At 34.5% G+C, this 27,169-nt stretch overlaps 1 protein-coding gene across 4 annotated transcripts in view; it reads left to right on the top strand.

Annotated features, from left to right (window-relative positions):
• The window catches only part of VPS13A (vacuolar protein sorting 13 homolog A), a 253,635-nt gene that overhangs the window by 163,103 nt on the left and 63,363 nt on the right, over positions 1-27,169 (top strand). For all 4 annotated transcript variants that reach the window (XM_020879716.2, XM_020879717.2, XM_020879718.2 and 1 more), the window contains exons 45-53: positions 1,459-1,619; positions 6,859-6,962; positions 9,979-10,261; positions 12,260-12,655; positions 13,063-13,167; positions 13,287-13,433; positions 18,201-18,329; positions 18,755-18,888; positions 26,745-26,874. In XM_020879716.2, the coding sequence (XP_020735375.2) occupies positions 1,459-1,619; positions 6,859-6,962; positions 9,979-10,261; positions 12,260-12,655; positions 13,063-13,167; positions 13,287-13,433; positions 18,201-18,329; positions 18,755-18,888; positions 26,745-26,874 (1,589 nt within the window). The remainder of the gene's footprint in view (positions 1-1,458; positions 1,620-6,858; positions 6,963-9,978; positions 10,262-12,259; positions 12,656-13,062; positions 13,168-13,286; positions 13,434-18,200; positions 18,330-18,754; positions 18,889-26,744; positions 26,875-27,169) is intronic.

Below are 27,169 nucleotides of genomic sequence, written 5' to 3'. Positions count from 1 at the left end.
CATAATAATTTACTACTTTGGAGAAGAAAATTATTAGATCTCATCTTCAGTGAGCATTTATAGACAATAACTATCAGTGGTTGTTTTAACCACTTTTAGTGTAACTCAGTAAAATTCCAACAGTTTTGCAACTGAATGAATTCAGAATAAGGTTTGAATTCAGCCAATGGCACAAGATAATGGTTTTGGGGTTTGTGAATGGTTTTTATCTTCTGCCTATTGAAGTAGAGGTTTTTTCTTTTTCCTTTGCTCTTTTTGTTTCTCAGAAGAGAGGTAAAAAGTAGGAGTAAATACATTTTAAAATTATCATAGTATGTATTCATTGTATTCTTCAGTGTATGTACATTGTAGTATGTACTCATTCTTCTCTTGAGAGAAGGGAGCGAGAGAGGATGAGATGGTTGTATGGCATTATAGACTCAATGGACATGAATTTAAGCAAGCTCAGGGAGATAGTAAAGGACAGAGAAGCCTGGCATGCTGCCGTCCATGAAGTCACAAGAGTCAGACATGACTAAGCACCTGAACAACAAAACTCGTTGTGAAGTTAAATATTAAATAGTCCCAAATCCTCACTCACAGCACTTTATGACATTTGACAATTAAGTAGTTATGGAAGGAGGGACATTAGAGAGGTTACTTAGGCATGGAGGAGGGGTGCTAAAAATGATAGCTAGTGCTTTTTCCTAATCAGTAACTGATTCTTAACAGTGGCTAGGTTTCATGTGTTTTCCCAACACTGTCTGTGAATTGTTCTCATCAATTGTACTTCTGTTTGCTTTTAAACTAACATTTTTATAGGATAGTAGGGAAGGCAGACAGGTTAGTTGCTCAGTCTTTGCAGCCTCATGGACTGACCTTAGCCCGCCAGTCTCCTCTGTCCACGGGATTCTCCAGGCAAGAATACTGGAGTGGTTTGCCACTTTCTTGTCTAGGGAGAGGAATATATAAATAAATAATTAACTTCCAAAATAGATAATTTACCCCCCAATACAATATATGTATATATTAGGTAAGGCTATATAAAATTGTAACCAAATCTTAGATATGACAAAGTGTCACAGCCTGTTGGAAAAATTAAAAACTGAAAAACTGCAGCTACTTGGTAGTTGCTGGTGACTGCCTGTTTTATTGTGATAACAAACCAAAGATCAGTGTTCTTATGTTTTCTAGCAATTTCCCTCATCAGTCAGTTATTTTTAAAAGATTAGGTTGTTGTCTTAGGTTTAACTTTTGGATGAGTTTTTTTCAAATAAAACTTTTTTGTTAAAATGCTTTGAAGGGTTTCAGTGAATGATGTAGAAGTGTATTGTGGATTCTTAAAACATCCCTTTATACAGTTTTCAGTAATAATGTTTAAAATTTTAAGAAATCATCTGATGTTTCTGGCTTAAAATGTCTACTAAAATTAATATATGATGATTTATGATCAATTTTAAACGTGTATACCTAATTTAGCACCTGCTAACCACTCTACTGCTGATAAAATCCCTTTAACAAAAGTGGGACGACGACTGTACAGTGTAAGACACAGAGAGTCTGGAGTTGAAAGATCGATTGTTTGTCAAGTTGATGCAGTGGAAGGAAGTAAGAAGGTAACAATTCGCTCTCCAGTGCAGGTATGGAATGATTCACTTTTTTGTGAGGTCATATTTTGCATATTTGTGTGCCATTAGAAAAAAAAACTATATTACCACCAGAAGTATTCAAATTGTGATAGAAATACAGCTAATAGCAAAAAGCATCATCATCATCAGTAATTATACTACTCTATATGAACATTTATTATATTTGAAGAATTTTGTTGAATATATGTCTCATAATTTTTATAGGAATGTTTTGTAAGTTTTTTTTTAATATTATTTTGTAAAAACAAATGCATCAGTATTTTGTTTTAGGTCTTTGTGATATGTATTCTTTTGTTTTAATTACAGAAATTTTGTATACCTTTATTGAGGTAAAATTGATGTACAATAAACTGCATATATATGAAAGCTGATGAATTTTGACAAAAAATACACTTACGAAACTGTCATCACAATCTAAGTAACAAACATACTTATCACCCCAAAAGTTTCCTCATCCCCTTTTTCCCCATTCCCATGCATCTCCTTAACATGTACTTGTGGTACATTACTTATACAATATAGAATTTTATATAAATGAATGAAATACAGAATGAAGTCTGACCTCTGTCACTGAGGAAAATTTTGTGTGTATCGGTTTTCATGTTTTAATGTTGCACACAGTTACATGTTGTTGAGTAGTAATCTGTTCTATGTATATATCACATGCCGTTTTTAATGAATTTTTGTATATGATATGAGGTAAGTGTTGAGGTTCATTTTTTTCACTTGGCTATTTGTTCTGACCAAGATTATCCTTTTTCCATTAAATTACCTTGATACTTCTGTCAAAAATAAATTGACCATATCTTTTTGTGTAAGGCCTCTAATATGCTTCGTTGATCTGTTTATGTCAGCACCATTCTGTCTTGATTACTGGTTTATCCTCAGTCTTGAAATCAGGCAGTACAAGTTGTCCCACTTTGTTCTTTTTCCAAGTTGTTTTGGCTAGCTGAGTCCTTTCCATTTCCATTTAAATTTTAGACTTGAGTTTTCAGTTTTTATTTAGAAACTTTTATGAAATTAGCATTTTTAATAATTTTTGACTTTTTTTCTTGTTAGTATAAGTACATTTTGTTTTTGTATTAACTAGTAATATGCAGTCTACTGGATAATTTTTTTCTAGTAGCTTTTTTCTAGATGTATAGATAGTTGCAATGCCTGCAGATAAAAACATTTTTCCTCTTCCTTTCCAATCTGGGTGTTTATTGTCTTATTTTATTTTGTTTAGTTTATTCTACTAGGTAGAATCTCCAATAAAATTTGAATAGAAATTATGAAAGTGGATGTTTTTGTCTTATTCCCAATCTTAGGGGAAAAGTGTTTGGTCTTTCACCACTGAGTGTGTTTTGAGTTGTAGCTTTTTTTGTTCATGATCCTAGTTTACTGAGAGTTTTTATCAAAAATGAATGTTGGATTTTGTCAGAAGATTTTCTGTCTTTCCTGAGAGGATTTAAAAAACAAATTTTTGGCACGTTATTTATCGTTTTAAATTGAAGGATAATTGCTTTACAGAATTTTGTGGTTTTCTGTCACACATCAACAAGAATCAGCTACATCCATGTCCCCTCCCTCCCATCCCCCCCCCCCCCCCCGCTCCACCGTCTAGAGTCCCACAGAGCCCCTGTTTGGGTTCCCTGGGTCATACGGCACACTCCCATTGGCTATCTATTTTACATATGACATTGTAAATTTCCCTGTTACTACGGAAAGAATCTTTTTAAAAAAATTGTTAATGCAATGAATTACCATTGATTGTTTTCTAATTACTATATTTGATAATGATTGACCGTTAATGTTAAATCAACCCTGCATTCCCAGGATAAATCTCATTTGCTCATGAAGTATTAACCTTCATGAAGTACTGTTTGATTGATTTGCTAAATTCATGTTTAGAATTTTTATATTCTTGAGGTGTATTTGTTTAGAGTTTTCTGGTAGTGTTTTTCTTATGTTAATTTTTTAAACCACAATTTCACTCTAAAAGCTATTCATATTTGTCACTTTTTGAGTGAGCTCTTCTAGTGATTATGTGTTGTTTCGTGAAATTTGTCAATGAAGTATTTTTTGCTTTGACTTCACTTTTATGTTTTAAGTTGTTTTCACTGGTTGTAGTAATTTAGATTGACAGTTATTTTTTCCGTAGAATGTCATTCCACTGTCAACTATATTACGATGTTTCTGACCAGAGTGTGCTCTCTGCTCTTTTATGAAATGTGTGATTTTATTTTTATATAATTGTATTATTTTTTTCACTTTATTACTGGTTTGAAGCAGTTTGGTTGTGATGAATCTTAGTCCAGTTTGTTTGTTTCATACTTTTTTGTACTTGAATTTATGGATTTATAGTTTTCGTCAACTTTAGAAAAAAATTTTACCATTGTTTATTCAAAAGTTTTATTTCTGTCTTCCCATTCTCGTCTTCATGGTCCACAGCAGGTTTGTACTGATATTAGAGTGTTTAAACTTATGCTCTCTAATGCTCTGTTCACTTTTTCTTTCAGCTTTCCACCACCCCCATGTTTCTGATTTGATGTTAAGTTTCTATTGTTAAGTCTTGAAGTTTACATTTCTTTTCAATGTCTCATCTGTCTTAATCTCATCCAGTGTATTTTTATGTCTAGAAGTTTAATTTGCATTTTTATTTACAATTTCCATGTCTTTTTATATATCTTTAATCTTTCCCCTAACTTTTGAATATATCAAGTATAGTTATATAAGTGTTTTAATATTCTTGTCTACTAATTTGATTATGAGTATTGTTTCTGATTTGTTTCATTTTATTAATTTCTATTGGTTATTTTTAAATTTTTGTGTGTATAATAATTTTTTTTCTAGATGCTCTTTTTTTTTTTTTTGAAGGTAATAAGTAACTTTATTTTGGTAGTAACTTCTGGCTGACCTGAAGGATATTGTTTTTTTTTTTTTTTTGATGCTTTATTTTACTTTTTTTTTTTTTTTAATGTTTTATTAGTTGGAGGCTAACTACTTTACAATATTGTAGTAGTCTTTGTCATACATTGACATGAATCAGCTTGAATTTTACTTTGTCAGGTTCTTTAGATGTCTTTGTATTCCTTTATGTATTCTTGAATTTAATTCTTCAATACAGTTATGTGAGTTGGAAAGTGATCCTCCCAATGCTTGTTTAAAAGCGTTTTAGGTGAGGCTCAAGCAGTCTGTAGTCTAGGGCTCATTTTGCCATGCTGATGAAGGATAGAACCAATATCGTTTGTACTAAGCAAGATTTTGCCACTGTGGTTGGTGAGAAAAGGAATTACGCATGAACAGCAGAGATTGCCTCCCCCTTTCAAATGGATCTTTACGGAGCCTTACCTAGTGTACTCATGGGCATATGCCAGATACCCCCGAACTCTCAAAACCTCAGGAGTTCCTCCTCTACGGCTCTACCTCTCCATGTAGCCGTCTCCTCTCTCATAATGTGCTGTTAGGTTAAGCCTGTTGGCTCTCCCACATTCTTCTATCTCTGTCTTCTACTCAGACTGGGCTCTGTTTGATTTCTTCTCTGCACAGTAATCTGGAACTCTTACCACCTAGTAAAGATAGTAAGATGGGGTGACAGGATGGGGAGACAGTCTTAGGGCTTATCTTAGTAGGATTTTTCTCTCCCTTTCCTTCTTTTTCTTCCTTCCTCCCTTCCCTCACCCCTGGTCTTTCTTTCCTGTGCTCTTTGTCCACTGTTTAAAAATGATTATTTCATGTGTATTTTTTAACACCCTGTGTTTTGTTTGTTTACTAGTAAATTGGGAGGTTATATCTAGCTTATATTGTTCCATCGGGGCTGAAAGCAGAGATTCTTTCTTTTTTATCTGATTTACAATAATATGTAATGTTAGTATGTCACTCAGTCATGTCTGACTCTTTGTCTGACTCTTTGTGACCCCATGGACTGTAACCTAGTGGGCTGCTGTGTCCATGGGATTCTCCAGGCAAGGATACTGGAGTGAGTTGCCATTTCCTCCTCCAGGGCATCTTCCTGACCTAGGGATCAAACCTGGGTCTCTTGCACTGTAAGCAGATTCTTGACTGTCTGAGCCACCAGGGAAGCCCCAGTATATAAGCATTTAATTTTGATTTATATGTACAGTTTGAAGATGTTAGCCATGAAATTTGCCCATATATCACGTTTCATATCTCTGGTAACATTCGCCGGTTTGGTGTTAAGTTGCTTACTCCTGTCTGACTCTGCAACCTCATGGACTAGCTCACGAGGCTCATCTGTTCATGGGATTTCCCAGGCAAGAATACTGGAGTGGGTTGCCATTTCCTCCTCCAGGGAATCTTCCTGACCCAGGGAGAATCAGTGTTTCGTGCATTGCAGGCAGACGCTTACCATCTGAGCCATCAGGGAAGCCTTTCATTTACAATGAACTGTATTAAAAGATGACTGTTAGGCTGCTCTCATTATTGTTGATTACTTTTTAATTTTATTAAATAGTAAAATATTAATGTTTAATTTCTTATAGGTACTTTCATAGAAATGAAAATATATTTCTCTTCTTTCAAATAAGTAAGCTTATCTAGAAATAAAATATGTAGTTAATTAAGTTTATGTATCTATCAATTCTTAATTTGTGCTCAGCATATTTTATATATTGATATGATTTTTAAAATATGAAGATTTTAGTAAGATATAGAAATAGTGTTACTAACCAATGTGTTTTTATCTGTCCCAAAGACAAATACAAGTAGAATTGTATCTGATAATGTGTATTAATCAAAATAATGTTAATCATTTACATCACTGTTGTATGCACCTCATTGGATGAGATACTCTTTACATACTTTTTCATTCAATGAGTAGCATACAACAGTGATGTAAAAAGTAGACATTTGTCAGACAGTGGCTTTTTTGCACTGTAATCATATAGGCATCTGAAACTTTGATGTCATATTTTTCTTATTAATTTTTTCTACCGTATTTGTCTAAGGGAAATTTTATTCCTGTATCACAGTCAAGAAGATGTTATCTTGTTTTTTTCTAGGATTTTTTAAAGTTTTGTTTTTGAAATTCCTTTTCTCTAAAACTGTAGAAACTTTCCTTTTTATTTTTTAGCATGGATATTTGCATGTTTGAATTGTTTTTCTAATTTATATGAGGAAAATAAATATTGCCTGATAATTCCTTTGTTGGGATATTTAGATAGAATATTTTGTATATGTCTTTAGAGTCTTAGATTAATGATTCTAAATGTTATTTTTCCTTTCCCAGATTAGAAATCATTTTTCAATACCACTTTCTGTTTATGGAGGAGACACGGTATTGGGAACGGCTTCACCTGGAAGTGAATTTAACGTACCATTAGCATATTATCGGTAATTTTATCTTTTTGTTTGCCCTGTGGTCTCTTACAGACGTTTTAGTTTATGATTTGGTAGTAATATCTATCTTTAAGTTATCAAACTGTGATCAAATTTATTTTGTTAATATCTCTTAATTTATTTAAGTTTCAGCATTCCTAAAATTTTTAAAGTAATAATATTTAACTTAATGTGCATAACATATAAATTATCTTTACTTTTCCTAAATACAGATTACATGCTTGCAATATTATCAGAGTCATAGTCATGTTTACTCATGATTTTTAACAAATTTCTAACTGAACATGAGTGGTGCCTTCTAGATTTTATTATACTATTATAAAGTGATTTTTCCTTTTCAAGTGTTTTATAATTAATTTTTTAGAAATTTCTTTAGAAAATGTGAAATATTTTGTCTTTTTATCTATGTGCTCGTGCTCAGTTGCTAAATCATGTCCAACTCTTTGCAACCCCATACACTGCAGCCCTCCAGGCTTCTCTGTCCATGGAAGTTTCCAGACAAGAACACTGGAATGGGTTGCCATTTCCTTCTCCTGGGGATTTTCCTGACCCGGGGAACAAACCCACGTCTCCTGCTTGGCAGGTGGATTCTTTATTACTGAGCCACCTGGGAAGCTTTTATCTGTCTATTTATCTATTAATTGCTCATTGATAGAATTGTAATGTAAATAGAGCTGTGCAGTTCATTCTTGAACACTATGTGTGACCCTCATGCAGTCAAATATCCACATTCAGCTGTCCCTCAGTATTCAGTTCTTCTCACTCAAAACCTCTTGCTGATTATCTGTCTCTCATGTTTTCTCTTTATTTCTTAAACTTTAACTTTGCATATTTCTCTAATCCAGCTCTGTCCTTCAGAAAGTTTGTAAGGAAAATTGTCACCTCTGCAAAATACTCTGCGGCCAGTCTAGAAAGAGTTAACTATGGCTTCATATGCTCAATCTGCAGTGTACAATTGTTTTGTTTTTTGGTGCCTATAGTTATCTTATAATCATTAGTTACCTTTTAACCTTTTTACCTTTTAACCTTACGTTTCCCATGTGATTGATATCTCTTTAAGAGGAAAGACTGACTAACTTGTGCATTTTCAGTTTTGCCTTCTCATTGGTGGTAATGGGTCCAATAAATGTCTTGATAAACTGGATGTGAGTGTGTTGGCATTAGTTTAATGTAGAGACAATTAAGCTTTTATTTTTATTTTTTTATTTTTTTATTTTTATTTTTTTTTCCATTTATTTTTATTAGTTGGAGGCTAATTACTTTACATCATTGCAGTGGTTTTTGTCATACATTGAAATGAATTAGCCATGGATTTACATGTATTCCCCATCCCGGTCCCCCCTCCCACCTCCCTCTCCACCCGATCCCTCTGGATCTTCCCAGTGCACCAGGCCTGAGCACTTGTCTCATGCACCCAACCTGGGCTGGTGATCTGTTTCACCCTAGATAATATACATGTTTCGATGCTGTTCTCTTGAAACATCCCACCCTCGCCTCCTCCCACAGAGTCCACAAGTCTGTTCTATACATCTGAGTCTCTTTTTCTGTTTTGCATATAGGGTTATCGTTACCATCTTTCTAAATTCCATATATATGTTTAAGTGTTAGAAGTAAGAGTGAAAAAAAGAATGAAATACAGAGAATGTAGAAGTAAAAATGGCTAAATCTGTAACTGATTTGCCAGGTAACTCTATGAGTCTAAGGAGGGGAGTGGTGGTAAAAGAGTTTAATATTATTTTATAGTCCAGAGTGCCAGTAGCTTAAAGTTCTTGAAAAAAAGACACACAGAGAGATGGATGTGGAGGGTTCATAGTTCAGTCTAGCACATTTAAGGCGCCATCAGGCATCATTACAGAATATGTATTAGATATGTAAAATTTGGGGGATGGAGCTTAAGAAAATGATGATAGCTAGAGATAGTATTGACAGTTGTCACACATTAAGGGATAGTGTCACAGTCACACTAATTATAGTTTTACAAGTATAAAAACATTTAAGTGTTTACACTTGGACACACTTTAGACTTAAAAAAATTATTAAACCCAAGTACAGTTGCAATGTAAACAAAGAATGTGATGTTTAAGTATAAGGTTTAATCATAAGTGAAGTGAAGTCGCTCAGTCATGTCCCAACTCTTTGCGACCCCATCGACTGTAGCCTACCAGTCTTCTCCGTCCATGGGATTTTCCAGGCAAGAGTACTGGAATGGGTTGCCATTTCCTTCTCCAGATCTCTCCGACTCAGGGATTGAACCAGGGTCTTCCACATTGCAGGCAGACACTTTACTCTCTGAGCCACCAGGGGAGCCACTGATCATATGTGACATCCAATACTTTATATCACTCTCTTCTTGCAATCACTGCAATAACTTCTGCAATGCTGTCAACATTTCAATAAAGGTAAAGTGTTAGTTGCTTGGTCGTGTCTAACTCTTTGCGACCCCATGGTCTATAGCCCGCCAGGCTCCTCTGTCCATGGGATTCTCCAGGCAAGTATACTGGAGTGAGTTGCCATTTCTTACCCCTGCTCAGTAAAGTTAAGTATCTGTTGAAAGCCTTCATTTGATTAACCTTGAAAAGCTGGTGATTAATTTTTCTATAGAAATGTATTTTTGGTTCATGAACTCAGTCATGGTGCGTACTTGGGACCACATACCCAGGAAAGCCAACTTCTGTAAGTGTGTAGGTCACATCTGTAGGGGTGTGTGTGTTGCATATATGACCTATATGATAATGTATTTTCTGCAAGAAACCAGTTATGAGCTTGTAAACATACAAGATGGCAGGTTTGTAAGAAAAACACTCTCCTTTTGAAAGCCAAATAACTTCATTATTTTACAGAGAGTTAAAATGCAAATATGTTTCTGTATATCTGTCTTACCTTTCTCTAAGAATGTGAAAATATAAAAATTTATTACAGTAGTATGGAGAAAGATAACTTCACTGTTCTAAAGCTGCAACCAAATAATTTGTGTTTTCTTTTAAAGCATTTTGTTTAATCTTTTATGTAGATCACTACTTTCTCTGAAGCCAGAAGATGCAGACTATCAAGTGTGTGAAGGAATTGACTTTGAAGAAATGATAAAACAAGATGGTACTTCTTTCAAGAAGAAATGTAAACCTATAAACCCTTCCAAGAAGCCATTTATCATTAATATAGTACCAGAAAAAGATAATTTGACATATATGTCAGTGTATTCAGAAGATCGTTGGGACTTACCATACATAATACATTTGTGGCCACCTATTCTACTCCGAAATCTTCTTCCTTACAAAATTGCTTATTACATAGAGGTATCCTGGTATTTTTTAATGCCTTCTTGTCTTTTATTTTGTAGCTTTAGTTATTTAAAATTATGAGTAATAAAGCAGTGTTTTAAAATTCTAATAAAAATTTTAGTACTGGTGAACAAGCAGTATAGATTTTCTTCAAATGAAAATGTTTCAATGATGTTATATAAAAGATTTAAAAATTTTTTTCCATTCATTTACCTTAGAACTATGGTTACTAAGTTGGATATAATTTATATGTACAACTATGATATGCCATTTTAAAAATTATGAAAGTACTAGATACTCCATTTTAAAAATCATGAAAGTACTAGATACTCCTATAGAAAATTTTAGAAAATAGAGGTAGATTGTCTGTAATCACATTATCTGAAGGTAGCACTTCTGATGAAGATATCATTTCAGTTCTAAAATATATTTTTCAATCTTTTCCATGCATGTGTATTTTACATATTTTTGAAAGATGGATACTAACTTTTCAAACAAGTATGAGAATTAGTATGAAAATACTACTACTAGACTTAAAACCTGCTACATTATATTATTCTCATACCTTTAGGTTTCTAAAAAGATTTTATGCCTATAAAAATGCTTTTTCGTTTAAATACTCTTTTGTTTTAAGAGATTACATCTGATTCCTTCCTTTTGCTATAATAGGAATCTCTCCATCTTAGGATTTTAAGTAAATATTCCATTTACCATTGCTTGTCATATGTAAGAAAGTAGTTCTTCATTGTAATCTATTATTTGTTTTGTTGGAGTCTGTTATTAATGATTGGAATTTACTATGTGTTTATACTTTTCTGTCAAATTTTTTTTTCGGAGTGAGGGAGTTAACACATCTATGGTTTAAGAATATCTATTTTCCATATAGTTGGCAATTAAAATAGTGGTTAAGAATTAAATAACTCTTTACTGTTAGATAGATTTGAGATTGAATCTTAACTCTATCGCTTACTAGCCCTGGGTCTTTAGGTGAGTTATATTATCTTTCTAAATCATTTGTCCTATCTTATAAAGAGTGATGGTAGTAAAACTTTCATGTCTGGGATATGGGGAAAATCAAATAATGTAGTGAAGGACTTAGCACAGTGAGTGAAAGGCATATGGTTTCTACTGGTCAACCTCTTTAGCACCACCAGCACCACTATTCTATTTTGTGGAACATGTCAGGTATTAATAAACTTACATTGTTTTTGCTTTAAGTAATTTAAAGTCTGAAGATGAAGAGGTTCCTATGTTATAACAACAGGAGGGAACCAGATTAGAGATGCTAGAAAAACAGGTGGAATACCCAGATGGGCTATCTGTTCCATTTTAATAGAACTTTTAACTTGATGCTTTTAGGGATAACATTCTGTTTGCTAGTTTTCGAAAGAGATGATCAATTTTTAGAAAGATAGTTTACCTGTGGTATGGAGAAGGGCTTAGAGGAGTTAAGAGCAGTTAGGAGACTTTTAAAAGGAGGAGTTACAGTGACATGAACTAAGGTAATGCAGGTGTGGATGGAGAGAAATGAACAGTTTTGAGAGTTTTGTCAGATGCAGTATAAACACGTATGGGAAATGGGTTATGAGAGTTAAAAATCAAGAATAGGAGTTGGTAGGGATTGCTTATTTTGGATTACATACAGTTTTCATTATTTTGTACTTTTCACAACTAAAATCACTAGTATTAATAGATAAGATTTATTTTTACTAATTATAGTGTTTTATAGTCTTCATTATTGCCAGTAGAATTTCTCATTATATTATTTAATTTTATTTTCACAATAGTCCTTTGAAGTAGATCATTTAGACCTTTTTACAAATACAGTAACTCAAGTGCTTTATAGAAGTTTACACAGTTGACAGAGTTAGAACTTGAACATAAGTCTTTTGACTTTTTCTGACAGAAGTATTTCAAAAATATTTTGTATAGCATTCAAAATCATTAAGTAGAATATTTTAGCATATTATTCTGAAGCATTAAAAATTGACTATTTTTTTTTTTTTATTATAGGGGATTGAACATAGAGTTTTTACTCTACATGAAGGCCGTTCAGCCCAGCTTTGTACTGTACAGGTGGATAAAGCCAGGCTACATTTAAAATTACTTGACTATCTTAATCATGATTGGAAAAGTGAATATCATATAAAACCTAATCAACAAGATATTAATTTCATCAGTTTTACTTGTGTTACAGAAATAGAAAAGACTGATTTAGATATTGCTGTCCATGTGACTTATAATACTGGCCAGACTGTTATGGCATTTCATAGTCCTTATTGGATGGTTAATAAAACTGGTCGAATGTTACAGTATAAAGCAGATGGAATTCATCGAAAGCATCCACCTAATTATAAAAAGCCAGTTCTCTTTTCATTTCAGCCAAAGCACTTTTTCAATAACAATAAGGTATGTGAAGTTTTTTTTTAACTTTCATTCTTCTTTAGCTACTATCACTCATTTTTAGTTTGTTTTGAAAAATAAAATATGAAGCAGGTAGAAATAGCATTTGTGAAATATTTGAGGTTAGAAAGATTGGAATTTAGTATTGGAGAAGTTTTAGTGCATTAATAATATAACATTAGTAGTAGTAGTGTTAGTTGCTCAGTCATTTCCGACTCTGCAACCCCATGGACTGTGGCCCGCCAGGCTCCTCTCTCCATGGAATTCTCCAGGCAAGAATACTGGAGTGGATTGCCATTCCTTTCTCCAGAATATAACAATAGTTTAGGCTAAAAAGCAAAAAAATATATCAACTTAGGTAGGAATTTTTAAAGGTACCTAAATACTAATATATTTGAAATATTTTTTTCTAGGTTCAGCTTATGGTAACTGATAGTGAATTGTCAGATCAATTTTCAATTGATACAGTTGGTAGTCATGGAGCTGTTAAATGTAAAGGCCCAAAAATGGAATATCAAGTGAGTTCATTCTGTGCTCATCTGGAAACTTTTATTTAAGCTCTGTTAAGTACTTAGTTTTTATAAGAATGTTATGATAATGTAATAGTTTTTGAAATGTTACTTTTTTTTCCCCATAGGTTGGTGTCACTATAGACCTTAGCAGTTTTAACATTACCAGAATTGTCACATTTACCCCCTTTTTTTTGATTAAAAACAAAAGCAAATATCATATATCAGTGGCTGAAGAGGGAAGTGATAAATGGCTCGCTCTTGATTTGGAGCAGGTGGGTAAATGAATTTCAAAAATATACCTCTTTCGATTTTTGTTTTTTCTTGAAGTTGGATACCTGAAATCACTATGTAGTGTTTTATCCATCCACCCCCACCTCCCAATTTTGTTTCAGTTCCATGAACATTTTGAGTATCTATTTGTACCAGAATAAACCAAATAAATGATTTATTTAATTATTTAAGCCTGAATATTGTCATCTAAGAATGCATTGCTTTGTAAAAGAGGCTGACACTAACTAGATGGGGTTAAATATAGCAGTAGAAGATGGGATAAAGTATCAATACAGCAAACTGATGAAGATAAATTGGTAAATTTATTCTCTTCGGGAAGATTTTAGAAATGCCTTTATAGAGTAGATTAAGCTAATTACTTTAAAAAGACAGTAGTGTCTTAGGAATGAGATTTTGATTCTGCTCTATCTGTAGTTGCTAGGTGTGTGGATAAGAGCTTTCTGAAAGACTACCTGAAGTTAATAGAATATTTTACTTCTGAAGAAATTTTGTTCTAAGTATGTTATAAGAGAAGTATTTGCTATTTTTATTCATTATGCCTTTTTGTTTTGAAGCTATCCTCTATATTCGTTCATTATTCCTGAGTTACATCCTTTAGCATTTCCTTTTGAGCTTGTTGGCGGTAAATACCATCAGTTTTTGTTTATCCATAAAAGTTTTAATCATCATCTTTCTTTTATGATAATTTTTCTTGGTAATTCCTGTTTTTTTTCAACATGTTGTAGCATTTACTATATTCTGGATTCCATTTTTGTTGAAAATTCTGCTGTGATTCTGTCATTTCTTTGGAAGTTATCTTTGTCTCTCCTGCCTTTGTGGAGTTCTCTTTGTCTTTGTTCTGCAGTCTTACAGCTATTTATCTGCATGTGGGTTCTTTTTCTGTATCCTGCTTGAGATACTTTATTCCTAGGTCTATAGATTATTTCATATCTTCTGTAAAATTTGCAGTGATTATGTTTTTAAATACTGCCATTCTTAGATACTCCTGTTTCTTCCTTCTGGATCTTTGATCAGATTTATTCTAGACCACCTGGGTTCCATCCCTGGGTTGGGAAGATCCCCTGGAGAAGGGAAAAGCTACCCACTCCAGTATTCTGGCCTGGAGAATTCCATGGGCTGAATAGTCCTTGGGGTCACAAAGAGTTGGACACGACTGAGCGACTTTCACTTTCACTTTATATTCTCTCTTCCATATATCTTACTATTTTTTTTTTTTTACATTTTCTATCTGTATAACTCTTGCCCTTATTTTGGATAAATTCTGCATATGTAGTTTTCATAATTTACACTTTTTACTGTATATATCATACAGTGTGTCTGTATGTATGCTATTTGAACCTTCAACTGAGTTTTTTATTTGAATAATTATATTTCTCATTTTTAGAAGTTGTATCTTTTTTCATGTTTGCCTGTTCATTTATTTTTTCAACAAATATTTATTGTGTACTCTTTATGTGCCATATTTTACCAAAACCACAAGTCCCTGTCCTGTATGGTTTACATTTCAATGGGAGCTTGGGGGAACCATTAAACTGATAATGCCATAGTCAATTAGTAAAATACATAGTATATTTAAATGTGACAAGTCTAATAGAGAAAAGGAAATAAGGCAGGCTAAGAGGTATTTTGAGTTCTAATGTGCAAGGAGTGAGTGGGCTGTAATTTTACATAATGTGGTCAAGGATAAGAGTTGTGGAGGTCACATTTGAACAGATAGGGAAAAAACGTGCAGGGCTTCCCAGGTGGCACAGTGGTGGAGAATCTGTCTGCCAATGCAGGAGACATAAGGGATGCAGATTTGGTCCCTGGGTTGGAAAGATCCTTGGAGTAGGAATTGGCAACCCACTCCAGTATTCTTGAGTGGAAAATTCCATAGAGAGAGGATCCTGGCAGGCTATAGTACATGGGGTCTCAAAGAGTCAGCCATGACTGAGCACACATATACTAAAGAAAATGTGAGAGGTACGCTTGTCAAGAGCTTCCAGCTCAGCTGCCAGATACAGAAATAACTAAGTTCAGTTCAGTTCAGTTGCTCAGTTGTGTCCTGACTCTTTGCGACCCCATGAACCACAGCATGCCAGGTCTCCCTGTCCATCACCAACTGCCGGAGTTTACCCAAACCCATGTCCATTGAGTCGGTGATGCCATCCAACCATCTCATTATATGTCGTCCCCTTCTCCTCCTGCCCTCAATCTTTTTCAGCATCAGGGTCTTTTCTAATGAATCAGTTTTTCACATCAGGTGGCCAAAGCATTTGAGCTTCAGCATCAGTCTTTCCAATGAATATTCACGCCGATCTCCTTTAGGATGGACTGATTGAATCTCCTTGCAGTCCACGGGACTCCCAAGGGTCTTCTCCAACCACAGTTCAAAAGCATCAATTCTTCGGTGCTCAGCTTTCTTTATAGTCCAACTCTCACATCCATACATGACCACTGGGAAAACCATAGCCTTGACTATGTGGACCTTTGTCGGCAAAGTAATGTCTCTGCCTTTTAATATACTGTCTAGGTTTGTCTTAGCTTTCCTTCCAAGGAGCAAGTGTCTTAATTTCATGGCTGCAGTCACCATCTGCAGTGATTTCGGAGCCCAAGAAAATAAATTGCTGAACCCCTCAGCAATATGGATATCTGGGGAAGAGCTTTAAAGACAAAGGCTCACTCAGGGTCAGCGATCTAAAGTGAGAGAGTATTTGGCATGGGGAGAGCAAAAGAGGCCAGGATTATTGGAGAGGGGAAAGGAGGAGAGAGCAAGACTTACCAGTGGTAAAAAGTATTTCTGTAGAACTTTGAGACCCATTGCAAGGATTTTAACTTTTGCTCTGAGTGAAATGGAGAGGGCTCTTGGAGGATTTCAACACTGATTAAACACAGTAGGCTCTCAGCAAATATTTCTTGAATGAATATATGAATTTTTTTGGCAAATGTTTCGTGTGTGCTCCTTTGAGTCCATGGATTCTTAGTTTGTTGGATGTCGTGCATGTTTGCATGCTGTTTGATTCAGTCATGCCCAACTTGTTGTTAACCTATGGACTGTAGCCTGCCAGGTTCCTCTGTGTATGGAATTCTTCAGACAAGAATACTGGAGTGGGTTGCCATGCCCTCCTCCAGGGGATCTTCCTGACCCAGGGATCAAACCTGTGTCTCTTACATCTCCTGCCTTGGCAGGCAAGTTCTTTACCACATAGAACTCTCCATATATCTAGATGCTAAGATTATAATTCCAGCTTTGTTTTACTTTATATATTTTTTAGGTATATCTTTTTCCATACTTTCATTTACAGTAGTTTTATGTCTTATTATATGTCAGTTGCAGATAAGATTATTAGCTCTTCTATTTTTAAAAACTTAATCTATAGCATCTGTCTTCTAATAGTTTCTGTTTACAGTAATTGCAATTACAAACATAACAGCTTATTATTTTTTACTTTACTTTCTCTTTTGTCAATTTCAGCTTTTCTTAAGATAAATTTCTGTTGCTAGTTTAAAATCTTAGCATTTTAATTTTGGCTTACAGTAGTCAACCTTAACATGCAGTTTATGGTTATTAGCTATATTGATTTGTCAAACATACATATTTTTTCCACTACAAAGACAAGTATTTTGGTACTGTCTCTAGTCTCAGGAGGTCGAGCCCAAAACTCTTTGAAAAGGTATAGCATATATTACTAAACATAAAAACATACATTTTAAAGCCGAGTCTACCAGGAAGTAGCAAGGCTTGGGGGTTTTCAGAGAGCACATAATTTTCAGTCTTGTTAGTTCCTCCTGGGAAATATGCTTGGCTTAGTATTGTTACTGTTTTGAGTTTCCCAGATGACTTTCCCAGATAAGTGTTGCAAGAAGCCCTGAATGGGAATTTTCTCAGCCTCTTACAGCCTTAACCATGTCCCATGTCTAGTTCCATTAATTATTTTTTATGACTGAATAAAACTGACTTTAACAAGCTAAGGCACTTGGCACTAACATCAAGGTTCTGCTACATTGCCCTCAGGTCATATGGTGACGATCTCATAGGTCTCATTGAATTATGTGGTTGCCAGCCTGGTCGGAGCCTGTCACACTAAGACTTGGTTTACATAATAGTTCACAGACGAGGCTAGGTCCCGTTTACTGTTCTTTTAGCTCTTTTGTTTCCAGCTCCTGTTGTCTTCTTTGTAGGTGCATTAACTCCTGTTCTGTTAGTTTGGCTTCCAGATCACTGATATCCAGGTTGTTTCTTAAGATTTTGAGCCTATTTTCTACTCTGCTTTAAGACTTTAGATACTTCTCTTGATTTTTGTTTTTGTTTTATCCTTATTTGACTTCCAAGACTCTGAATTTAGTATTTGTCCTGACTCAACATTTGTGTGTACTTTGACTACTGTTTAAATTACTGGTACCCACAACCCAATTGTGATTTTTTTGTAATAGAACATTCCCCTATTTTAAACTGATCACTTTGGCTCAGCTTACTTACTTTTTAGTCCAACTCTAGCTCTGGACCACATTAACATCTCTTCACAGCACTCTAATTATTTTAGCTCGTCAGCTAACTACCCATTACTGTTTGTGTTCCAAGTGCCCACAAGTGGCGCCGCATCTCAAAATCAACAGTTTATAGCTAAGCAGTACAGTAACCAGAGTAGTGTTGACAGAGGTTTATTTAAAACTATTTTAAGTCTACTCTGATGGGTTTATTAAAATGATAAAGGTCTTCATGGTGAAATCATTTTTTAAAAAATAAGTATGTATAATATATGTTTTAGTGTATCCCCTTTTGGCCTGAGGATGCTTCTAATAAACTTCTTATTCAAGTTGAAAGAAGTAAAAGCCCTCCCCAAAAGATACATTTTAATAAGCAAGAAAGTTGTATTTTACTGCGTCTAGACAATGAGGTAAGTGATTTTTTGTGTGTGTGTGATTAGAGAAGCTAATATATACTTACTAATTTTGTAATAGTGATTTTTGTTTGTTTTACCAAAAATGAATGAATGTTTCTCTTTGCAAAGGGGAAAAAGTTCTAAAAGGACACAAGAGACATAAACAATTTAATTGTTGCATAGAAAGTTACAGTGCCTGGAATAAACCACATCTTGAATTTGACCCACCTGTCTATGATAACTGAGAGTCATGGTTTTTCTCTCAGTTAAAAATCAGTATAAAATCTTGAATTACTTTCTAAATCATCAAAAAAAATGTAGTAGCTATAGTTTTAAGAACAATTTTATTGTTAAGAATAGTTTTATTATTAAATGTTACTGGATAGTGTTTTTTGGAAATGATCACATTAGAGAGAATATTTTCTTTTCCTTTTTTCTAGCTTGGAGGTATTATAGCAGAAGTTAATTTGGCTGAGCATTCTACAGTTATTACATTTTCAGATTATCGTGATGGAGCTGCTACATTTCTGCTAATAAATCACACCAAGAATGACATTGTTCAGTATAAGCAAAGGTAAGAGGATTATTACAGATACAGTATCCTCTGATTTTAGCAGAGTCTAGGTGATAAAACTTTGACTTTTTGATAATTTCTTAAGAGTATAAAAACTAATAATGGCATTATGGCCATGTAAAACAATGTCCTTGTTAAAAAAAATGTATACTGAAATATATAGGTTTAAAACTGACTTGATATCTGTAATTTACTTTTTTAAAAGTTTTAACATAATTGACATAAAACATGAATTTCAGTTGTCGAACCTAATGATTAAATGTTTGTATATATATGGTGAAATCATCACAACAATAAGTCTAGTTAACATTCGTCACCGTATATCAAGTTTTTTTTTCTTGTGATGAGAACTTTTAAGATTTACTCTCTTAGCAACTTTTGCATATAAAATAGAGTATTATTAACTATAGTCATCATGTTGTACCTCACATCCCCATGACTAATTTTAGAAATGTAAGTTAGTACCTTTTGACCCCTTTTACTCATTTCATCTGTCCCTGCCCCTGCCTGTAGCTTCTACCAATCTATTCTCCATGGGTTTGGTTCTTTTGTTGGTTTTTTTTTTCTTGCTTTTTTAGATTCCACATTTAACTGAGATAATATGGTATTTGTCTTTCTCTCACTGGCTTATTTCACTTAGCATAATGCCATTAAAGTCCATCCATGTTGTCTCAAGTGTCAAGGTTTCCTTCTTTTCTATGGCTAAATACTATTTAATTCTATGTATATAGAATGAAACATTATGTGTGTGTGAGTGTGTATATATGTTTATACACACACCTCATTTTCTTCATTCATTCATTAGTGGACACATAGGTTGTTTCCATGTCTTGGTGATTCTATGTTAAGACTGCAGTAAGTAAACATATTTGTTTTGAATTAGTGTTTTCATTTCTTTTGAATAGATATCCAGTTGCTGGATGATGCGTTCTGTTTTTAGTTTTTTGACAAGCCTCCATACTGTCTTCCGTAGTGGCTGCACCAGTTTACATTACTGTCAACAATACGCAATACCTTTTTCCCCAAATTCTCACCAACATTTATTTTTTTCTTATCTTTTTGATGATAACCATTCTAATAGTGGGGGATATAGAATATTGGAAATAAAACCAAAAATAAACAAATGGGACCTAATTAAAATTAAAAGCTTCTGCACAACAAAGGAAACAATAAGCAAGGTGAAAAGACAGCCTTCAGAATGGGAGAAAATAATAGCAAATGAAGCAGTAGACAAAGGATTATCTCAAAAACATACAAGCAACTCCTGCAACTCAATTCCAGAAAAATAAATGACCCAATCAAAAAGTGGGACAAAGAACTGAACAGACACTTCTCCAAAGAAGACATACAGATGGCTAACAAACACATGACAAGATGCTCAGCATCACTCATTATCAGAGAAATACAAATCAAAGCCACAACGAGGTACCATTACACGCCAGTCAGAATGGCTGCTATCCAAAAGTCTACAAGCAATAAATGCTGGAGAGGGTGTGGAGAAAAGGGAACCCTCTTACACTGTTGGTGGGAATGCAAACTAGTACAGCCACTATGGAGAACAGTGTGGAGATTCCTTAAAAAACTGGAAATAGAACTGCCATATGACCCAGCAATCCCACTGCTGGGCATACACACCGAGGAAATCAGAATTGAAAGAGACACGTGTACCTCAATGTTCATCGCAGCACTGTTTATAATAGCCAGGACATGGAAGCAATGTAGATGCCCATCAGCAGACGAATGGATAAGAAAGCTGTGGTACATATACATGATGCAATAACTCAGCCATTAAAAAGAATACATTTGAATCAGTTCTAACGAGGAGGATGAAACTGGAGCCTATTATACAGAGAGAAGTAAGCCAGAAAGAAAACACCAATACAGTATACTAACACATATATATGGAATTTAGAAAGATGGTAACGATATCCCTGTATGTGAGACAGCAAAAGAGACACAGATCTATAGAACAGTCTTTTGGACTCTGTGGGAGAGGGCGAGGGTGGGATGATATGGGAGAACAGGCATTGAAACATGTAAATTACCGTATATGAAACAGATCGCCAGTCCAGGTTTGATGCATGAGACAGGGTGCTCGGGGCTGGAGCACTGGGATGACCCAGAGAGATGGGATGGGGAGGGAGGTGAGACGGGGGTTCAAGATGGGGAACACATGTACACCCATGCTAATTCATGTCCATGTATGGCAAAACCACTACAATATTGTAAAGTAAAAAAATAAGTAAATAAAACTGGAAAAAAAAAAAAAAGAAAAACACTTCAAATACCTAGCTGCCATTTGAAAGAAAAACGGTTCTAAATGTAATGTTATACATTTTGGTAATATTAAACAGTTTTGTGTTAAAAAAATAATAATAATAGTATGGGATGATATCTCATTGTAGTTTTGATTTGCATTTCCTTGATGATTAGTGATATAATTTACTTTTAAATACTTCAAAAAAAAAAGAAGAACTGAAGCAACTATGGTAAAAGCTTGATCAGTGCAGAATCTGGTGAGGAAATTGTCAGAGTTTATCATAAGCATTTTGTCTAGTTTTGAAATTTTTTATTTTTAGTGAACATAATGTAAATATTGATTCTTCAGGTTTTTTTTTCAAACAGTAGATAACATTTTTCTTGCTGAGGCATGTGGGAAAGGACCACTACGTTTTTAAGCTTCACTGAAGACCATGTTTATGTATTTATTTAGGATTACTCATAACATCATTTGTTTTAATATGTGATATCATATCCTCCTAGTACCACTACAGTTTACATAACCTTTTACTCTATTTATGGGTCCCAGGTTGTCTTGAATTTATTTTTTCTACTTTTTTAGTTTGTTTTCATGTCACTTACCAGTGGGCCCATGTTTAATCAGTGCATTTCTGCTTTTTTTTTTCACTGCTAACCGTACAGTTCTAATCATTGACTAAAATAAAATAGGCATTGATTGAGTGAGAACCCCAGGTTGATCTGGCATATACCTAGAACTCCTCCTTGCCCATCAATTCTCTCATTTGTGGAATATGTTGAGAGAGAGGAGAGCCTTTTTTTATGACTATCCATATTATAAAAAATAGTAAATTGGTTGATTAAAACTGGCAAAAGCAAGTAGAAATGGCTTTCACTTATTTGCTCTTCAATTCATTTACCTCAGCTAGCCTTTCTCAAAGAAATTTTCACAAATTTAAGACGTCCAGAAAATTATTTGAGTGACTATTTTTTTCAATTCTCTCAAACATATTACATAACTGGTAACATTCTAAGATACATAGGAGCTAAGTTGATTCTTTATATACTGTGGATAATGTAGGGCATCATAGCTTTAATTCTCTGACATCTGTTTGAGCCTGGCTAATGCTGAACAAGAGACTTTATCAGTCCTTTCTTTGGGCTTGACTTTGCACTCTTATTTATAGTCTAGTTCAGATGTGAAATGTTTTAAAATTTTATCTCCTGCATTGCTATGATTATAAAAGTAAGGGATGTAAGAGAAACTAAAATGTGGTCCTGTGTAGAGATTCTCAAACTGCAAAATTAATGGTAAAGGGAGTTTATAAAATTAACAATGTGTAAGATTTAGATTTATAATTGTTTGAAGAAGTGAAGTGAGGTTAAAGTTGCTCAGTCATGTCCGACTCTTTGCAACCCCATGGACTATACAGTCCATGGAATTTTCCAGGCCAGAATACTGTAGTGGGTAGCTGTTCCCTTCTCCAGGGGATATTCCCAACCTAGGGATTGAACCCAGGTCTCCTGCAGGTGGATTCTTTACCAGCTGAGCCACAAGGGAAGCCCAGTTATTTGAAGAACTTTTTAAATTGAGAACATGGAATTTTGGTTTAAAAGAGTATTGAATCCAGATCCCCAAATCTTTACTCCAGTGTAGCCTTCTATTGAGTTTTATGCTACCACCTTTTCCTAAATACTGTATTAAATAAAAAGCTAATGTGATTCAAAGCTGACTCATCATTTGTACTGCAGAATCTCTTTCTCGTTTATATCCTTATCTCAGTGAATGACACTGTCATCACCCTTGTGATTCTAGATTTCTCCTGCCTCCCCATGCCATCCAGTTAAACTCTTATTTTTTAAAAAAATTTTCTCTTCTTGTCTACTCTCTGCTGTCTTTTCAGATAGCTACTCTCTCCAACATTTATTTCTTGAGTAGATTTTAAGTCTGATCCTCTAGTCTTATCTCTAGTAAATCCTCCAGAGGTAGGTTTCTAAAATGCCAGGTGGCTCAGTGGCAAAGCATCTGCCTGCCAGTGCAAGAGATGTGGGTTCCATCCCTGAACCGACCCAAATTCAGAATATCCCCTGGAGTAGGAAATGGCAACTCACTCCAGTATTCCTGCTTAGAAAATTCCATGGACAGACTAGGGGGCTGTGGTCCATAGGGTTGCAAAGAGTCCGACAAGACTGCGTAAATGAATGTGTGCGTGCACACACACACACACACATAAAATAAATAGCCAAAAGAATGAAATTTTTAAAAATAAATACTAATGTAATCATGTCTCTTTCTTGCTTAAAGCTCTTTAGTGATTTTCCATTCTTTTAAAATGTTTGTATACTACTTTTCTAAACATTTCTCTTTCTGTTGTCTCTTACCCTGTACTTAAGTCCAAGTGAAATGTTGGTTTCCTGAATGCTCTGGGCTCTTCCATGTGTTATTACCATTCCAGTTGCTCTTTTCTGCTAGAAAAGCTTCATTTCCATGCAGTCCCTTCCATCAGCTCCTTAGTCTGTACACCCAGTTTTCGATTACATCTTCACACATAGATGACAGTGTTTGTCACATTGTATTGTCATTTTCTTGTGAAGTTACTACTTGTATATAGTTAATATTCCGAGGACTCTGGTTGGTTTTTACTTTCTTTGAATTCCATGAGGTCAGTTTGAGATTAATTTTTTCATAATGAATGTTCTGCAATGAATGGAAATAGACTTAAAGCATTTGTAAATATTTTCAACCTAATTTATCTGAACAATACTGTTACATTTGATATTCTTTCATAGAAAAGTAAGGAATATAGAACTTCTGTTTCCTCTGCCTTCCCTTCCCTTTTTTGTTGATGTTAGTATGGTTTTTGTTGCTCTTCTCTCAGTCATGTCTGACTCTTTGCAACCCCATGGACTGTAGCATGCCAGGCTTCCCTGTCCTTCACTATCTCCCAGAGTTTACTCAAACTTACGTCCATTGAGTCGATGATGCCATCCAGCCATTTCATCCTCTATCATCCCCTTTTCTTCCTTCCCTCAATCTTTCCCAGCATTAGGGTCTTTTCCAATGAGTCGACTCTTTGCATCAGGTGGCCAAAGTATTGGAGCTTCAGTTTCAGCATCAGTCTTTCCAATGAATATTCAGGGTTGATTTCTTTTAGGATTAACTGGTTTGCTCTCCTTGCAGTCCAACAGACTCTTAAGAGTCTTCTCTGGCACCACAGTTCAAAAGCATCAGTTCTTCAGGGCTCAGCCTTCTTTACGGTCCAACTCTCACATCCATACATGACTACCAAAAAAACCATATCTTTGACTATATGAACCTTTGTCAGCAAAGTGATATCTCTGCTTTTTAATACTCTGTCCTACATATAAAAATAATATCACTAGATGTCCATTTATTTTTTTAATATTCTGTAGAAAAACTGTGAAAAGCATAATCTTTGATACCAAAAATGTCGACATTTTGATTCAGTTCTCTTTTACTGTTGCTCTCCATTTATATTTCTGAATCTCTTGTTTTTAACAGCTATTACAAGCATGTAAATTTGCTTTAGAAACACAATTTTAAATAAATGCATGGTATTCCATCATTTAGGTGCACTATAGTTAAATGTTCCTCTATTGTTGAGAATTTGTTCCTAATTTTATAATGTTAAAAATCTGTCTTTTAATAAAAATTTTTATCCTGTTTGTAATACTTTTAAAGACTAATTATGATTCCTTGCCATACTTTTTTATCATATGGATTAATTTCTTCTAATGATGATTTGGAAAATATAATTTTGTTTCTCTTGTATGTAATTACTTTTTGTGTTCTGGAAGATTTTGATGCATTTAAAATTTTGAGAGTGAAATAGTATCTGCTAATTTTCCATGAAAAATATAGAGTACTTTTTCATTTCCTTCAATTTCTCTTTCCAAATTTAGTTTCTTATGAATATAATTTGGGATTTTTGAGCCAGAGTAATACATGATTAATTTTTCAAAACTATGTTATTGAAGATATTTGGATTGATTTATAATTGGATTTCCCTTGTAGCTTAACTGGTAAAGATTCCACCTGCAATTAGAAGACCCTAGTTCGATTCCTGGGTCGGGAAGATCTGCTGGAGAAGGGATAGGCTACCCACTCCAGATTTCTTGGATTTCCCTGGGGGCTCAGCTAGTTAAGATTCTGCCTGCAGTGCAGAAGACCTGTGTATGATCCCTGGATTGGGATTATCCCCTGGAGATGGGAAAGGCTACCCACTCCAGTATTCTGGCCTGGAGAAGTCCATGGACTCTATAGTCTTGGTGTCACAAAGAATTGGACACGACTGAGCGACTTTCACAATATTAACGAGTTAATTTATTTGACTGGTTTAGTTTAATATTTTTGCACCACAGTTCTTAAAATTTTATTTTGACTCCTCTCTGGCTTGGTTGGAAAAAGGAAGGGTTTATGGTAAAATGTTATGCTATTGCTTATTTAAAAATGTCTTACTTTTGGAAATTAACAATTTGCCATAAGTTTTTTAAGTCATAACTCTTGCCTCAAATTTGTGTAGGCATTGCTGCATTGTTTTCTGGCATTCAGTATTACAGAACAGAGTGAAAAGTCTTATTTTTATTTCTAAGGGTAACTGATTTCCCTAGATCAGGTTTAGGGATAGGCAGGTTTCCCTGTATTTTCTTAAAATTTGACATTTTCCAAAGTCCTACATTCTGTGTTGGATGATATTGTCTCCATTCGTTTAGTCTGATACCCAGTGAAGTCTAATCGGCAGAGTCTGCTTTTTAGCTCAGAAAAGTTATATTGTATTATTTTTTTGGTTTGTAACTTCTCCATTTTCTTTTGGTGAATTGTTTTGTGAGTTGATTGAGTTTCTTAGATTTATATCCTGTGTCTTATGGTTTTTAAAAATAATTGAACTGAATTTTGACACAGTAAAATTGATTCTTAGGAAAGTATTACCAGTTAAATTATCTTAGATTTGGTATAGATAAGGTAAAGTAATTGAAATAATTTTCTTTCATAATTAATTAGTATTTAAAGTTGACAGAGTAGTTTCAGAAACCTGGAGATATTTTTTAAATTAATTTTTGACAGTGCTAAGTCTTTGCTGCTTTGTGCGGTCCATCATTAGTTGCAGCAAGCTTGAACTACTCTTCCTTGAAGTGCCTGGGCTTCTCATTGTGGTGGCCTCTCTTCTTGTAGAGCATAGGCTCTAGGGTTCACGGTGCTGGGTGCAAGCACTCAGTAGTTGTGGTTCCCCAGCTCAGAGCACAGGCTCAGTAGTCATAGCTCATGGAGTTAGTTGCTCTGTGGCATCTGGGACCTTCCCAGACAGGGATCCATGTCTCCTGCCTTAGCAGGTGGATTCTTTACCTCTGATCCAGCAGGGAAACTCAACCTGAGATATTTATTTCCTAACTAGGACAAACATTTCCCTTGAGATATTCTCATTATTTTCTCAGAAAACCACTTTTTTATTGTACAAGGAAAAAGTTCAGTCTACTTTACTCAGAACTATCATAAATCTTAATTAATGGACTCAGAATTAATGAAGTATTATTTTAGATTCTTAGTATATTTGTATACTTGTACTTAATTTACTGTGTCTTTTTCCTATTTATGTCAGTTCCCTCAGTGAAATAGAAGATTCCCTCCCTCCTGGAAAAGCAGTGTTTTATACATGGGCTGATCCAGTGGGCTCTAGAAAGCTGAAGTGGAAATGTGGAAAAAGCCACGGTGAAGTAACACAAAAGGATGTATGTACTGGGTTATTATTGTGTTCTTAGCAGGATTTTATTTTTTTTTTTCAGCCTTACTAGTTTTGAGACCTTTTTGTGTTTACACTTCTTAAACACTGCTGAAGATTTTTAAAGCAATATTCAAGCTTTAACTTAACCAAAAATGTTTAAAACTGGAAGCAGTCTTATTTTTTCTGCCTTATTTGCCCTTTATTGTGTTATAAAGGGTAACTTAGATACTTTCAGCATTCAGTTTATAAACAGATACAAATATATTATTGCATTAAATGTCTTCTATGTTGGTGGTGCTTCT

The sequence above is a fragment of the Odocoileus virginianus genome, chromosome 18, assembly GCF_023699985.2.
Source record: "Odocoileus virginianus isolate 20LAN1187 ecotype Illinois chromosome 18, Ovbor_1.2, whole genome shotgun sequence".
Lineage (NCBI taxonomy): Eukaryota > Metazoa > Chordata > Mammalia > Artiodactyla > Cervidae > Odocoileus > Odocoileus virginianus.
The sequence above is the reverse complement of the archived record's forward strand: the minus strand, read 5'-3'. Positions and strand labels throughout refer to the sequence as shown.